This window comes from Pipistrellus kuhlii, unplaced genomic scaffold (assembly GCF_014108245.1).
Source record: "Pipistrellus kuhlii isolate mPipKuh1 unplaced genomic scaffold, mPipKuh1.p scaffold_m20_p_48, whole genome shotgun sequence".
Lineage (NCBI taxonomy): Eukaryota > Metazoa > Chordata > Mammalia > Chiroptera > Vespertilionidae > Pipistrellus > Pipistrellus kuhlii.
In genome coordinates this window covers 1,868,010-1,885,685 of record NW_023425549.1, presented here as the reverse complement: position 1 = coordinate 1,885,685, position 17,676 = coordinate 1,868,010, and the positions used below count along the sequence as shown (strand labels likewise).

At 39.6% G+C, this 17,676-nt stretch overlaps 1 protein-coding gene across 6 annotated transcripts in view; it reads right to left on the bottom strand.

Moving 5' to 3' along the window:
* The window catches only part of XPO6 (exportin 6), a 120,474-nt gene that overhangs the window by 64,734 nt on the left and 38,064 nt on the right, over nt 1-17,676 (bottom strand). For 3 of the 6 annotated variants that reach the window (XM_036412841.2, XM_036412844.2, XM_036412847.2), the window contains exons 2-6: nt 16,339-16,429; nt 12,853-12,965; nt 11,320-11,517; nt 6,876-7,035; nt 4,906-4,983 (exon numbers count right to left, since the gene is read on the bottom strand). In XM_036412841.2, the coding sequence (XP_036268734.1) occupies nt 4,906-4,983; nt 6,876-7,035; nt 11,320-11,517; nt 12,853-12,965; nt 16,339-16,429 (640 nt within the window). Of the gene's footprint in view, nt 1-4,905; nt 4,984-6,875; nt 7,036-11,319; nt 11,518-12,852; nt 12,996-16,338; nt 16,430-17,676 lie in introns of those variants that run through there. The other 3 variants (XM_036412848.2, XM_036412842.2, XM_045572519.1) reach the window with 3 other exon arrangements.

Here is a 17,676-nt window from a genome sequence, read left to right as displayed (position 1 = left end):
CAAAAGGCTTTTAAGATCTACGTTATCAAATCTCATACAAAACAATTCAAGTAATTCTTCAAACAAACAAGCAAACCAACAAACAAAAGAAAGCATTACTTTAAATCAGGAGTTCTCAAAGTTTGGTCCAGGGACCAATGAGTATTTAAAATAATGCTGCTCTTATCAGTAAATGTTTTTATTTGCTCTGGAATCAGTTTTATATATAATGAGTTTATCAGTTATTTTTAAATGAATTGATAAGTATTTGTAAATTTTCTTTTTTAGTATCAATAGATATAACTCACAAAGCTTTCTGAGGGCCTCAATAATGTTAAGAGTAAAGGAGTCCTGGGTTAGGGTGGGAAAATGGGTAAAAGAAGCCAAGAGGTACAAGCTTCCAGTTATGAGAGAAATGAGCCCTGAGGATGGTGATCAGGTGATCACAGCTGGCAACACTGTATGCCTATGCGAAAGTTGCTAAGAGAGATCTTAAAGTTCTCGTCTCAAAAAATTATAGATGTTAATTTACTATGGTGATCATTTCACAATATATATATATATCAAATCATTATGTTGTACACCTAAAACTAACAATGTTATGGATACCAATTATATCTCAATTAAAAAAAAAAAAAAAAAAAAAAGTAAAGGGGCCCAGAGACCAAACATTTGAGAATTACTCGTCTAGGCAAGGTAGGTCTATGGACCTGCACCATCAGCATCTCTGGGAACTTGTCAGAAAGTGCCAACTGTCAGGCGCTACCGTACTAATGTAGAACCAGAAGGAATAGAGCCCAGTACAAGCTCTCTAGGTGATTCTTACACTTGCTTAATTTTTGAGGAGCACTGGACTAATAAAATCATATAAAATGAAATGAGGGGGAGCTATAAAATGATTTTAGAAAAGACAAAAGAAGAAAAGTATTCAAAGCTATAAGAATAGTTTCTCGAAGAAGTGAGTACATAAAATAAAAGGACTTATTCTGCCCTTCCCAAAAGCGATAAAGAATAGTCAATACTAAAAACTTTAGGATTAAGGAAGAAATGTAGGCAAAAGAAACTCATATACAAAGAAGAAAACACCGGGTTCAGACTCCTCCACAGTAATAGAGAAAGCCAGAAAACAGTGATGCAGTGTCTCCATGTTCTGGGGCAAAGAATGACTTAACCTAAAGCTCTCCTTTGAGTATAAAGGAAGGTGACATTTTCTCAAACATGTAAAAACTCAGATAATAAATATATTGCCCATAAATTCTCCTTGAGGATACTGAACAATGAAAACTTGCAAATAAAGTGATAAATAAAAGTAAAGAATTAAGGAATTGAGAAGCTATGGCAAAGTGACTAAGGCAAACATTGAATTAAATATAGAATCAAGACTAAACAAACACACGAGTTATAGAAAGGTGCACTAACTTTCTCATCTTTCATAAGCAAGTCTAAATATACGGTCTAAAATTAAAACATGTACTAAGAAACTAGTTTTTGTGCCCTGACTGGGAACTGAACACCAACCTTTTGGTGTACTGGACCAGCCAGGCAAATCTATTTTTCTTAACCTTAAAAGTATCTTTTTGTCCTAACTGGTTTGGCTCAGTAAGTAGAGTGTTGGCCCTTGGACTGAAGGGTCCTGGTTTCAGTTCCGGTCGAGGGCACATGAGTGGGTTGTGGGCTCAAGCCCCAGTAGAGGGTGTACAGGAGGCAGCCAATCCACTGATGTTTCTATCTCTCTCTCTCCTCTCCCTTCCTCTCTGAAATCAATAAAACTATCTTTATTTTTAAAAAGTATCATTTACTAACTAATATTCCTTGTGGAAAAAACATCTCAAGATCGGCAATTCCTCCCATTTAATACCTCTGTTAAATGCCAACTAAAATTTGTTTTTATTAAAAATAAAAAATATGGCTCAGTGGTTAGAGTGTCGGCCTGTGGACTGAAGGATCCCAGGTTCAATTCTGATCAGGGCACATGCCTGGGTTGCAGGCTAGATCCCCAGTAGGGCCCCAACTTCCTTTTTTGTAAACTAAACATAAAACCATCATCTACTTCACATCTACATCTGGCCTTGTAAAAGGAGTTTAGGAGATAAGGCAACAATTTGGGGAACTATTCTGAGAAATAAACCACACACACTATCAACTGTTCCAGTAGCTGCTATAAGAACTAGTCCCAATTAAAAAAAATAATAATAGTAATAAAAAAAATTTAAAAAAAAGAACTGGTCCCTAGGTTTAGTTTTTTGAAAGTGATCAGACAGAAAACATCTTTACAAGATAGTTTATGAGAAAAGAGACCAAAGACCACGGAGCTAAGTCTGACCAGGGCTGGCAGGGCAGGGTCCATCAGAGACTATTGATGGGGTGTTTTAAGTTACTTGGATACTCAATGGGTCCTAGGATCTCTCAGAATAAATTTCCTACAAAAAAAACTAAGCTTATAGTCAAGAAAGCTAAACAATTTTCTAGAAGTTTTACTGCTTAACTTGGTATCTTAAGTGCATAAAGGCAGTTGAGTGAAAGCAATGAAACAAATGTTGATTAAATCACCAGTGTTATCCAAATAATAGGGCAAAATCTAATTACTTCCCTTGAAGCTGCCACAAAGAGTAACAGGTAAATGTGTAATTCTATTTTTTAAAGGGAAAGCATACCATCTTAAAAGCTTTACTTAATTCCTTAGCAACGCCCGCCCCCCAGTCTCAATTTATTTTGCTTTTTCTCAAATACTAAAATTAAAGATTTCAAAAAAATTTTAATAATGTCTAAGAGACAACTGTCAAGAAATAAACACTGTGTTTTTAGGTTTTGTTTATATGGAAATGTCAAATTAGTTCATATTTTATTAGTTCATATTTTATTTTCCCTAACCTCATACACAAAACCTAGGCAACACATAAAAGAGCAAGGATTATTTTTTATTTAGATTATTTTATATTCCCCAACCTGGGCTCTAGGAAAATAAGTCTATCAAAGTATAAACTGAGTTATTAGTTTGGAATGTACCTGAACATAGCCAACTAAAACACAAATATTTTGGTAGGGGAAAAGCATCACAGAAAAACAAGTTTTCCTGGAATATGCCTGATGCTGCTAACTTTAACTGGATGGTAAGTAAGCTAGGATTCAACTATCTAAAAACAAATCTAATTCAAAAGAACTAATCTTTGCAAACTATAATTTAAATAAAATGGCACATTTTAAGATTAGCTAAATTGTAGGACACTCTCCAAGGAGTATATTCATAAAATCAAATCTCTGGATCATTTGCAATTTTTTCTTCAATCATTCAAATATGCAAAATATAAATCTGCTAAGTCACTTCAAATATTCACCTTGAAAATGAAGGTTTGCACCAAGTACAAATAAAGTTCAATTTTCTGTGGGCTTTTAATATACTCTAGACCTCTGTAATAGATTTTAACTTAAAAAGTATGATAAATTCCTCTAAACATATTTTTTTTTTTTTACTTTTTTAAAATTCTCATTGAGAATATTTTTTCCATTGATTTTTCAGAGAGAGTGAAAGGGAGGGAATGGGGAGAGGGAGAACGAGAGGAGAGAAGAAAGGGAGAGAGAAAGAAACATAGAAACATCTATGTGAGAGAGATACATCAACTGGTTGCCTCCCACATTTGCCCTGACTGGAGGTAGGGATTGAACTTGCAACTATGGTGGGTGCCCTTGACCTACAATCGAACCCACAATCCTTCGGCCTGTGGGCCAATGCTGTAACCACTGAGTCAAACTGGCCAGGGCATATTTTTAGTGTTTATTTATTTTTTATTTTTTTATTGGTTTTAGAAAGAGGAAGAAAGGAGTGAAGGGAGGGAGGGAAACATCAATGAGTTAGGCTGCCTCCTGCATGCGCCCCAACCAGGGATGGAACCCACAGCCTGTATATGTGCCCTGACCAGGAATTGAACCTACTATCAACGACGCTCCAATCAACTGAGCCACACGGGCCAATAAACTATGAACAGTCCCCAAAATTTCATGATGTATTTTCAATTCTCTAGCAAGTGCAAGAATTTCAACTTCCACATATTAACAAAAGGTTACATGAAACAGCATGGGCTTAGAGATGTCTGATTTCAACAGCACATTTCCTTGGGGTACAGGAGAAAGATGTGGAAATATTTCTCACTAGCCACATCAACCTTTACAGTAGAGGAAGAAATATGTGCCAATGACAGGATGTACTCTACTTGAAAAGCATCTGTGATTACTGAATGTAAACAAAAGCATTTAGAAACTAAAAGTTCCAGCTCAGACACAATTTCCTCTTTCTGCCCATCCTTGAAAGTAGCCATTTTTAGGTGAACTGCAACCTGACTTTTCAAACAGATAATTAGTGTAACTGTAGACACTAATTACAGTAAACTAATGACCACTTCATCAAACCATTCTGACCTAACGTAAAGTCAAAGCTGATTACTGCACCCCGGTCTTAAGGAGCCCCGTGGGGAAGAAAGCGCTCCATGTACCCTGTCCCCTCCTCCAGCCTCTGCCACCTCCCACAGCAACAACCCCTGCAGAACTACAAAGCCGGCCTATCAAGCCCCAAGGGCTCATACCAACCTCAGCGTGAGCAACACAGCCATGATCACTGAGCAAAGGGGAAAAACAAACCAGGAGGATCAGAGATATAAGCTGAGGGGATGGAAGTGGGTGACAGATCAAAGGTGCCATCTTCCTGATGGGAAAGGAAGAAACAAAATATGTTGTTCTAAGCAGTGTATTAGAAAGAATGTACGAGTGAGCACTTAAGAGGACTAAGACAGCTTCTCAGAAAACATGGACAAAAAGGACAAAAATAGACTAATGACAAGTCAGCTCTGGGTCTGGCATAAATGAGCAATTGCTACCCTGCTGAGACCCGCCACTGCATTTAAAAAGAACACCATGTGTGGGGGGCAGGCATACCACTTTCTCCTGAGGTTGGGGATGGTGGCGGGGTGGCGGCAGTAACGCTGTGTTTGTCCCAGACAGACTCCAAGATACCTATACCAAGAAAAGGAAACTGAGTTTAAGAGAGAAACAAAGTTCAGCATATGCAAATCAGATTTAGAAAAACAACTTATTGGTATCTTTTATCAAACATCAATGTCTAAACATCCCTCTCAACCGTATGTCTACTTCTTGGATAGCGCCACTTGGATATTCCACTCACTTTACCTTACCCACAAGCCTGCCTCCTCTTCTCTTCCTCAGCCAGTAAACCCCATCTCAGCATCTGGCCTCTGTTCTCCCATCCTGCCTCACACACATACACACACACCCCCCCGCACACACAGGCTTCATCATGTTGAACTACTTGCTGTTCCTTCCACATGACCTGCTCCCTCCCCCAGAATCCCAACTTGACCTTTACACCGGACGAACAGCTACCTCTCTGAATTCCACTCAGCTCATCTCCTCCAAGAAATCCTTCTGTCTGTTAGGTTTTTTCCTGCACATAAAACAGGCCTCTACTATAACTCTTAATGCAGTCTTTTAAAGGTCTTTCTCCCCTAATGAAGTAAACATTACTGGGAGGGCAGAGACTGTGTTTTATTCCTCTTTGTCTCTCCTTATAGAACCTGGTAGCTATTATAATCACAAAAGTTTCTGAAAATATTTTGTTTCCAAAATATTTAATATTATGGGATGGATAACCTTTGAAAATATTATGCTAAGTAAAAAGAAGCCAGACACAAAAGGTCACATATTGTATGATTCCATTTTTATGAAAAGTCCAATTAGAAAAATCCATAGAGACAGACAGTGGGTCAAGGGAAAAAGTATTGTTAATGTTCTGGGATGTCCCATAGACTGTCTTTCCCCAAAATAAGATCTAGCGCATGGAAAAATAAGACATCCCCTGAAAATAAGACCTAGCGCAACTTTGGGAGAAAAAATTAATATAAGACACTGTCTTATTTTCAGGGAAACAGGGTAGTGTGACAGCTACACAAAGTGGAACGTAAAGGTATCAGACAGTCCCTAAGTCTAGAAATTTAACATTAGTCAGGGATGTCAACAAGTGCTTTGAATGAAAGCTCTGAGGGTTTGGTTTCTGCCTAGGAATCTGGGGAGGGATGTGGGCAAATAACAAGATTACTTTTGACCAAGCATTCTTATAAGCAACTTTAAGTGCCCACTGCATGCTAAGCACCTTTGTAACACATACAAAAGAAAAGATTCCTAGACATCCAAGAAACCTGGGTAGAGAAGCTGAAGATAAGAACACCACATTCCCAAGCAAGCCCCGGCTCCTGGCACCTCTCAGCCAGGCTGCCCTGCACCTCCCACCCAGCAAGGCCCACTGCTGCACAGCGGTCACACCCTCCTGACTCAGTGCTCCACTCTCTTCCTCCCTCCTGTCTCATTCTTCGGTTTGCTTTCTGTTCATTCTTACTCTTCACACATTGTCATGGGGCTCCAATAAAACAGAAAAGATGGCAAAGAAAATGCTACACACAAATATAACCCAGCACACATGGTGCTGTTACACACTTTGTCTGGCTCACTTCTCCCACACAAAACTTGAAATTTTCTATCTTCCTATCCCTCCAGCTTCTCTTTATTTTAAGTACAAAATATTTCCAATAAAGTGTTCACCATCTACTTTACTTAGGATACAGTAACAGCATTTCAATCCCCTTCCGATGACCTGGTCTATACCTCGTTAATCGCAGTAAGAGTGAGCACCAACTAATGGAAAAGTAGGTTAGAAACATTTTTGAGTCTACCAAGTGCTAGACATCGGACTGGTGCTGGGACTATAGCAACACACTCTTTCTGTTTTGATTCTCAGATTCAGTAACCATTAAAACAACTGCTCACATACGTATACTAAGAGCTGGGGCCTGAGCTCTGCTCATCTGAAGGCTTTTGACACCACTCGTGCTCACCTGTCAGGAGGCCAAGCACGGTCTGCACCTGTTCCAGCAGCAGCTTCCGCAACTCCTCTTTCCGAGCCACACTGAGGTCCTCACGGGGACAAGCCAGCTCTTCTGACGTTGTTTTCAACATGATCAGTCCAAGGGGGGTTGTCACAGGGGACTGGATCAACTGCCAGAAAAAGGTAAGTTCTGAGCAAACTGTTTAAGGTCTGAGGAATAATAAACCTGTGAAGTATCCCTGTGAATCATACATAAATAGGTTGCATAAATCAATGCTTTATTTTTTTAATATATTTTGTTGCTTTTTTCAGAGAGGAAGGGAGAGGGATAGAAAGTTAGAAACATCGATGACAGAGAAACATTGATCAGCCGCCCCCTGCACACCTTCCACTAGGGATGTGCCCGCATGCCCTTGACCAGAACCCAACCTGGGACCCTTCAGTCCGCAGGCTGATGCTCCATCCACTGAGCCAAACCAGCCAGAACTAAATCAACGCTTTAGAAAAATGACTTAAAAGCACACCAATGTCTTTTTTTTTTTTTAAACCATTCAAAATATATTCTCATCTTAAATAAAAAATGCTAATACCATAAACTTAAAAATGACAACAATACTCCTTTATACCCACCATGACGATTTTTATACATGTCTATAAGTTTTAAACACAGCCTTGGTTACTTCGTCCAAATTTATTAGTTATTAACACATACATACACCCAACTTGTGAGACATTTTTAATATTCAAGTATTAAGTCAAATTTACATTCTAAACTTTGTATGCTTCATGCAAGTTCAAGATTAAACATGTGGTAGGCAGAAACATTGCATATACATCATTACACTATGGATACAGGTATGATTTCACAAATACTATGCAGCAAATTACGTCACTTTTTCTAGCACCTACCACTCCAATTGACTGTACTATTATAAAGTTCCCTTAAACATGAAGCAAAAAAAGGTACACCTTCAATAGCATAACACTACTTATATCAATTCAAAGCATTACTATTGCATTTATTTAATTTCCAGTATTTGGTAAAAACAAATGAGTTGCCACTAAAATTCTCTGTTTGGCTACATGCTACAATCTATAAAAAAAACAAACAACTTAAGGAATACTTGACCATTTTCTCAAATCGTAATAAACTTTAAATGTAGTTCATGCTCCGATATATTCTTTACTCAATCAACAAAATATAAGCCATAGTGAAGAGAAGGACAGGATAAACTGCACCCAGATAGAATGTATATTCTCTACTTCAAGAAATTTAGGGCAGACTTCCGGTATTGGCATCCTCCCACAACCATATCAAAATTACAACTAAACTACAGAACAATCTTCATTCAGAACCACCTGAAATCTAGCTGAATGGAAGTCCTACAACTAAGGATACAAAGAAAAAGGTACATCAAGACTGGTGGGAAAAGGGATGGAGACATAGAATGGGCTGGGCTGGTCACACATAACATGTGGTGGATAAAAATCAGAAGGGCTATCTCAGCTGTGGAGCGAGGGGTCCCAGCCCAACAGCAGGTCTAGGCTTCTAGTGCTGGGAAGAGAAGTAACCCTAACGTCTAGCTGTAAAAAAAACAAACAGGGGAAATTAAGACTGAGACAGAGGCTGCTGGAGTCCCAGACAGTTCCTCTTAAAGGGCCTGCACATAGTCTTACTAAAACTTACACTTTCTGTACTCCAACACTAGGGCAGCAGCTCAAAAGACACTAGGGATATAAGGGGAGGAAATGAAGTGTCTAGCATCAGACAAAAGCTAGGGAGACAGTTTTCCCCCAGAAACAAGAGCTGGCAGAGGTCATTATTCCTCTGATGCTCAATGAAGTTAGGGGAAGAGAACATGAACTTAGAACTTCAACAGCATAAAAAAGGACATGGAAACCATAAAAAAGGACCAGTCAAATGAAGGATACACTAACTGAAATTAAGAATAAGTTACAGGAAATTGACAATAGAGTAGATGAAACTAAGAATCAAATCAGCAAGTTGAAATACAAAGAAGCAAAACACAACTAATCAGAACAGCAAAAAGAAAACAAAATCTAAAAACCTGAAGATAGTATAAGGAGTAATCTGGGGTAATTTCAAGAATACCAACATTCACATCATAGGCGTGCCAGAAGAAGAAGAGAGAGAGAACAAGAAATTGAAAACTTATTTTTAAAAATGACAGAAGGAAATAGATATAAAAGTCTAGGAACTGCAGAGCATCCCAAACAAGATGAACCCAAACAGGCCCACTCCAAGATAATTAAAATGCAAAAAAAGAGTATATTGTTCTGGCTGGTGTTGTTCAGTGGTTAGAGTGTTGGCCCATGCAAACCAAAGGGTCATGGTTTGATTCCTGGTCAGGGGCACAAACCTGGGTTACAAGTTCACTCCCTGGCCATGGTTGGGATGCATGTGAGAGGCAACCAATTGATGTGTCTCTCTCACATCGATGTTTCTCTTCCTCTCTCTCTCTCTCTCTCTCTCTCTCTCTCTCTCTCTCTCTCTCTCTCTCTTCTTCCCTCTCCCTCTCCATCTCTCTTTTTTCTTCTCTTCCCCTCCCTCCCTTTCACGATCTCTAAAAATCAATGAGGAAAAGATATCCTCAGGAGACGATTAAAAACTTTTTTAAGAGAATTAAAAACAGCAAGACAGAACAGTTACCTACAAGAAAGCTCCCATAATTCTGTCAGCTAATTTCTCAACAGAAACTTTGCAAGACAAAAGGGAATTGCAAGAAATATTCCAAGTGATGAAAAGCAAGGACTTATAACCAAGGTTACTCTACCCAGCAAAACTATCATTTAGAATTAATGACAGATAAATATCTTCCCAGACAAGGAAAAGAGCTAAGGGAGTCAATCACCACCAAACCAGTATTATATGAAATGTTAAAGGTAATTCTTTAAGAAGAAGAAAAAAAAGATTAAAAAATATGATCAAAAAGATAAAAAAAATGGAAATAAATACATGTCTATCCACAAATGAATGTAAAATAACAACAAAATAAACTAAGAAACAAACTCAGATACAGAGAACATTTTGATAGTTGCCAGATGGGAGAGGGGTCAGGGCAGGAGTAGGGTGGAAAAGATGAAGGGGATTAAGAAGTACAAATTAGCCTTTGCCGGTTTGGTTCAGTGGATGGAGCATCGGCCTGCAGACTCAAAAAGGTCCCAGATTCGATACCAGTTAAGGGCACATGCCCAGGTCATAGGCTCAATGAAGTTAGGGGAAGAGTACAATAATATGCCCAGGTCATAGGCTCAATCCCTGGTAGGGGGCGTGCGGAAGGCAACCAATCAATGACTCTCTCTCATCATTAATGTTTCTATCCCTCTATTCCTCTCCCTTCCTCTCTGAAATCAGTAAAAATACACTTTAAATAAATATTGTTTCCAGCTGTATCACATGATTCAGATGAACATCATCTCTCTTGGCTTAGGTCCCCTCTAGTATTCCCTGATGACTTCCAATCCTGACATGTATGTAGTAAGACCTCTTTCCTGAACCCCAGATCCACATTTCCTAATGCCTCACAAGATATATGCAGAAGAAACACACAAATTTTAAGCGTATTTTCTGCAAAAATAAATTTACCATCTATCAAAATTCATTCCTTCATCCTTCATCCCTGGCCTGGAAAATTTGCTACTTCAACCTAAAATCTGAAAAACATCCTAGATTCCTCCCTTCCTCAACCCTCACCACCACTGACCAAAACTTCTTGACTCCGTCTCCTAACTGCCTCACCTCTTTCCACCAGGGAGGCCTCTGCTTGACTCCGATTCTCCTTGTCTCACTCAGACCTCATCAACAGCAGCCTTACTGGCCACCTTCGCTGCAGCCACTCTGCAATCCACATTCCACATGATTGCTGACGGTGTTCCTCCAACATAAAAATGTGCCATTTTCTCTCTTCTCCAAACTCGTTACTAAGCCATTCCCGTCCTGGTCTGGCCCGTCCATCAATCTAGCCTCTTACGCTGAAGCATTACATTACCTCTCATCCCATCACCAGCAACACGGAAACTACTCAGCACCTTGAGTCTAAATGCTATGCCTCTGCACTCTGCACATACTTTCACTACAGTAACTGCCATGCTGTTGGATAACTATTGTTAGCACAGCTATCTCCCTACCAAATTATGGCAACTGAAGGCCTCATCCTTGTATTCCAACACCTGGCACAGTACCTAACAGGCTTTCAAATATTTGCTGAACAAAATTTCACAAGAGGTTAACAAAGCAATTGAGTTTCCCACACCCTCTCTTCACTGCACAGAGGTACAACATGTCTCAAGAATACAAAATTAAGTGAATTTATCACTACTGCAGCTCCAAAATTTTGCTCATCTCTCAATCAAACTCCTCTTCAAGAAAGGAAATAATCACTTCTACAAACAAAGTATTTACAAGATAAAGTTTCCTCAGATTACATCCTTACCTGTAAAATGTTGGTAAAAAAGTCATGATAGAACATGGGCCAATCCTGACGGCCAATATCAACAATAACTTTGCAGAGCTTGTTCCGGACAAAGTAAGGTAAGGTTTTGTGGTGAGCCAAAAGGAGTTTGGGTAGGCAGCTACGGATTTCCATCTTATCCTGAGATGGGACCCCAAGCCACATTTTATTGATCAGATTCTGAAAAACAAATATACATCCTAAAGTTAGCCATCTATACATAAAAATAGCTGGTTTTCATCCAATGGTTAGCTATATCTCCTTAAATAAGCAACCCTGATTCTAAACAAAGATGTGGAGCAATGCAATGTTGCAATAAGAGTGATAAAAATATTCAAATCCTATAAAACATCAATCCCATTCCTGGAAAGATCTGCTAAATAATTCAATGGAAATAAAAAAGCTGTATGTGTAAAAACTGTCTATTACATCACTGTCTCTAACAGCCACCACAAAATAATGACAGAAACAACTTATGTTCAAAAACAGAAGAATGGCTTGGTGAACATTGTACAACCACTTACAGGAATATAATATAAAGACAAGAAGGAGAGCAGAATACAAAGTGGCATGAGCAATGTGATTATTATAATTAGTGTTTTTTAAGTGTATACAGAAAGACAAAAATGGGAAGCGAATTGATTAAAATGAAAATATTTGTGCTTATGCCGAAACCGGTTTGGCTCAGTGGATAAAGCGTCAGCCTGCGGACTCAAGGATCCCAGGTTCAATTCCGGTCAAGGGCATGTACATTGGTTGCGGGCACATCTCCAATAGGGGGGGTGCAAGAGGCAGCTGGTCGATGTTTCTCTCTCATCAATGTTTCTAGCTCTCTATCCCTCTTCCTTTTTCTCTGTAAAAAAATCAATAAAATGTATAAAAGAAAGAAAGAAAGAAAGAAAGAAAGAAAGAAAGAAAGAAAGAAAGAAAGAAAGAAAGAAAGAAAGAAAGAAAGAAAGAAAACATTTGTGCTTAGGAAGAGAATATTCTGGGTATCATTCTTCCTCCCAAACTTTAATTATCTTTTTCTAAATGATAATATGGTGCCCTAACCAATTTGGCTCTGTGGATTGAGCATTGGCCTGTGGACTGAAGGGTCCTGGCTGGATTCGATTCACATGCCCAGATTGTAGGCACAATCCCCAGTAGGGACATACAGAAGGCAGCCAATCAGTGATTCTCTCTCACCATTGATGTTTGTATCTCTCTCTCCCTCCCTCTTCATCTCTGAAATCAATAACAATATATTTTTTTAATGTTAATGTGGAAGGAAAAGTTATATTCTACCACAAAGGACCTACCTGCCTGGCCCCATCTTACCTTTCTGGTGTCAAAGACAGAAACATGCCCCCAGCATACCAGACATCTTGCTAAAGGCAACAAGTGGAGAAGCCCTGAGTGAAATTACCCTGTTTCCCAGCCATCTGTACATCAAAGCTAAAGTCCTGTGCCAATGACATGTCAATGTGACTACAAATACTTTTCAGAACAGTATAGATTTATCTGACAACTTACCTCAAAAACCGTCAAACTGTACATCATTACATAGTCATTCCTAGTGCTGGAGAGAAAGTACAGGCAGAATCTCCAGGCTCCTACTTGCTGGGCAAAGTTATTAAGAAGCTCCTCTGGAAAAGTTAAATAGCAACAAAAGAAGGCTATAAAAATATATAAAATTAATACAAGGTAGGGCTGTCTTATTTTTTAAAAACGTGCCACCCTCCATATATGTTAATGTTGTCAAAACCAACTACAAAATCCAGCTTATTTTTCAACACAGAAAGGACAGACCATAGTCTTCCAACTCTTAGATGGACATGAGCACTGACAGTGTATTCAGGCATTTTAAAGTCAGTAAGCTTGCAATGGGCCCTTTTTTCAGCAGAGAAGCTTTCACTGTTAAAGGTCTTACTTAGCCTAATGTGTGGACAGACAGTTATAAGAGAGCTAGAAGCCCAATGCACGGAGATTTGTGCTAGAATGGGCCTTCCTTCCCCTGACTGCCAGCACCATCTTTCTACTCCAGCCCCAGAGCCACCTCTTTCCACTCCAACCCCGCCTTCCCACTCTGCCCAGAGGCCCTGAGAGGAGCTGGGGGCTCCGCACCTGTGTATGCAAATTAACTACCATTTTTGTTCGGCTAATTTGCATATCTCTCCTGATTGGCTGGTGGGCATAGCAGAGGTATGGCCATGTTTGTCTATTATTAGGTAAGATCATTTGACCTTATAAATGATGGCTAACTGCTAACATGTTTCCTCTGGGGCAGGAGATATATCTATGGTGTCTCTGAATAATTATAAGGGCATTGTTTACTAACATATATTTCATTTTCAAAATTGAGCTATCAGCTATATTGGGGATACCCTGTATATATCTTCCCACCACTCACTCACATTGTACACACACACACACAAAATGACTAGAGAAGTAGGAAAAAATTATAAACAAATAGTAGACAAAAATGTAAGTGAATTCAAGATAGCTAATTCTCTTTATTTGGTTTAGTTTTATTTTTAACTACCACCCAAAAAAAGTAAAAAAGAATAGCAATCATGGGAGATGCCAAGACAGCCCTGTCCACATCAAATCAGTTAGAAATGGTTTCCTCCTCCTCAGGCTGCGGTAGCATCATCCAGGACCACAGACAACAAGCATTACAAGTCTATCACCATGTGACTGCACATGCTGCCCTGTTACCTTAACCTGCTATACTGGTCATGAAATGTAACAGAAAAAGGCAACAACCCTGCGAGATTCTAGGAAGCCCTGGGAAAAGCAAGAAGCACAGCAGCCCATTCTAATCCTAAAGTCAGTGCTCTGTTAGACCCTAGGACTTAGGCTAAATGCATCAAGGCAGGCTCATTAAAAATTGAATAAAAGTAAGCTGATGTCCTATTCTTATAATCAAATAAAAAATTATATGAATCCCAGGGCTCAGGTAAACCAAAGAGAATGAGCTCTGGCTGGAAACAAGGAATTCAGGGCTCTAGAACTTGCCACTAAACCACTAAGTCTGATCCCTACACCATCGCCACTCCTCCATGATGCTTCAGGTTTGCCTCTCGAGGTTCCCGCTGACAGCTCTCTCTCTAGAGCACTAATAACACACCTCTGGAAAGCCTTTAGTACATTCTAAGACATCAAAAAGGAAACAAATGGTTCCAATCCACACTAGACTGAGGCTGAACTAAGACACACCCACTCTACAGAACCAAACCCCTGATTCCTCTTAGCTTTCATTTAAATCAGACATTTATAGCATCTGTTTATTTAAATAAGATTAGAATACAAACATGATCCAAAAGTTCTACTTTTAATTCATTAATGCTGAAGGTGAGCAATATTTGCTTTGCAAACCAAAAATTAATAGAAAAACAATTCAAGTATGAATGAAAAACAGGACTTAAGAGAAATTAGTACTGAACTATAGTAGACTGTATAAGGGAAAGATCCTTTACCTTCTTTGGTAAAAGTCGCCAGTGATGCTTTCACTATAAAGTACTTTAATAGTATAAAACTAACAGGGATCACTCTGAGGGCAGGAGGAGGGTAACGTTGGGTAATACGAGAGGATCTAGGGAAGCAAGCAAAGTGAATCCTTCAAGACAAATGCCTGTTCAGCTACTGGGCTCAGCTTCTGTCAGTCTCCCTTGTTTATGAATGCTCTGGTTCTCTAGTCCTCAGAAAAGAAAGGCATGCAGCGCAAGCCCAAAAGAGAACACCAGGTTCAAAATTAAGAGATAAAAGGTTAGCATCCACCAGGAGCTGGTATGATGCTCAGGATGCAAAGGGAAATGGGCTGTAGCCAAATCCGTGCTGGCGACCTGGAAATCCAAACCACAGCCCAGCTTTGGACAAAAGGCGGCAATCAACCATCATCAGCCATAACACCTAACATGTGTTAGGAAGCCAAACAGGGCAGAGAAATGGGCCTCCACAGAGTCCCACGTAAAGACTTACAAGGGGGTAAAAGCAATGAATGTAAGGTCAGTACAAACATCCAAGGGAAAAACCCTTTAAGTTTGAATAGAGAAAATTTTTTCATTTTCAAATTCAGGGGTTAGCCGAAACCGGTTTGGCTCAATGGATAGAGCATCGGAATGCGGACTGAAGGGTCTCAGGTTCGATTCCGGTCAAGGGCATGTACCTTGGTTGCGGGCACATCCCCAGTAGAGGGTGTGCAAGAGGCAGCTGATCGATGACTCTCTCTCATCGATGTTTCTGACTCTGTCCCTCTCTCTTCCTCTCTGTAAAAAAATCAATAAAATGTTTAAAAAAAAAAAAATTTTCAGGGGTTAAGTGAGACCTGGGAGGAAAAAGGATTATACTAGGACCACAGAGCAACATATCCCTGAGACAGAGATCTGAAATCTGTATACACTTCTAGTTTAAAGTGTGCTTTAAAGAATATTGTTCATGTCAATGAATATAAAATTCAAAGAGGTTCTAAAAGGCACTGAAGCTCCCTAAAGATCTGAGGTAAATACCTACATCTCTGTTGTTTAAAGTCTTCATTCATAACTTGCAGAATGAGTGATATAACGGAGATAAGGAAATGGAGATAAAGAAAAAGAAGCAAGAAGCCCCCAGAGGCAAGACCAGTTTAAGGGTCTCTGGGCACTAGATGAGGTTTAGATCAGACATCTACACACCAGAAACATGTTCATTTTGACACTTCTTTGAATTTTTTAAAGTTAATACTTCCAGGCTTCTTATAAAGTTCAACACTACTAAAATCAAGAACAAAGCAGGAGGGTTTTCCCACACTTTATCGAAGGAAATAAAATCCATCTCTATGGATTACAGGGGGCTCCACAAACTATACATAGCCCTTGCAGCTAGATTTGCAGACCTCACCGGCCACCAGCCAGCAGAACCAGAGCCAAAAGAACAAGAACTTAAGGAGTAACAGTCAGGCTTGACAAGCCAAGGCTACCAACTCTCCCTCCCCACTGGGGCTTTTCCATTACCAATGACTACCACTCACACTTCACTTACCTATCTCACGTTTTCTCTCATTGGTTGTACAGTCATGAAAAAACTCTGTCATCAGACTTTCCAATGCCCTGAGGGAGGTTTCTTCAGATGCCTACCAAAGGAATTTGAAAAATAAAATCAATAAACAGTATCTTTAGTTCTACTGTTCCTCAGTTTCTTCTGGGTCACATTCAACAGCAATAGCAATTTACTTCTTGAAAACATCTTGGTTCAACATTTTTCAAATACATGATATAAGCCAGAAAAACAAGGGAACTTTCCAACTGGCTCAAAACCAAAGGTTTTAGTATACTCCATAAATTCATGCTACAGTGCAATTGGTTTTCAATTATTTATGCTAAAAATAATAATAATAATAATAATAATAAAAGGCAAAGTCATTCAAAATTTAATTCTGGAAACATTTTAAAAGCAAATTCACAGCCCATGGTCCTGACTGAAATAGGCAGCGTTAAGACATTCAGGGGAAAGGTTAGGGTTCCCTATAGACTACGCCCCATTTCTGCATAACGGATTCAGAGAAATTGTAGTTAAACTGCTACATAGATTCTTGGGGGGGGGGGGGGGGGGTTGCAGGTGCTTCAATTCAAGAGTCACACATCCTATCAACTCTCAATCTCATCAATCTCATTTGTGCAGCACCTTATTACACAGAGATTAAGGTGTAATAAGAGCCAAGCTGAGCAGGAACTCAGTATTAGACAGCACCTCCAATCACAGACCCAGAGAGAGAACCAGACTCTCAATAGAACGGCTGGGGTGGAGAATGAGAGGAGAGGGCTCAAGGCTCCAAAGTTCGCCCACCCCTTCTTTCAAACCCCCTCCCCTTCTTTCACTAAAGTAGGAGGCATCAGTTGCAGCAGCAGAATTTGAGTCAACACTCCTGTCACACAACTCATCTGCACTAAGTGAGTATTCCCACACGGTTTCTGAATCCTCACCGGCATTAATCTACCCAGAGATAATCAAGAACCAACAGCAGTTCTGGTTGCTTAATTATATCTTAATTCCCATCTCCCCACCCTCCTTTCCCCCACTCCACTTCCCCATTCTCACCATAGCCCAAAGAGTAAAAGCGACCTACAAAAACTGTTTTAAAAGAAGTCCATATTCAAATGTGTTATGTATCAAACTGTAATATTGCTAGAGGCCTCCACTTGGTAACTGACTTTTCAGGAGACTGAAGAACTTGTGCCATCTCCCTGGATAAACCAGCACATCTTACAATGAGTACTAATTACTGAAGCTCAATCAGGCTTGCACCAGCCCATCTACATCAGCTGGCACATGTGAGCACACAACACAGTTCAAGCAGTGTCAGGCATGCTGGCCCTCCCC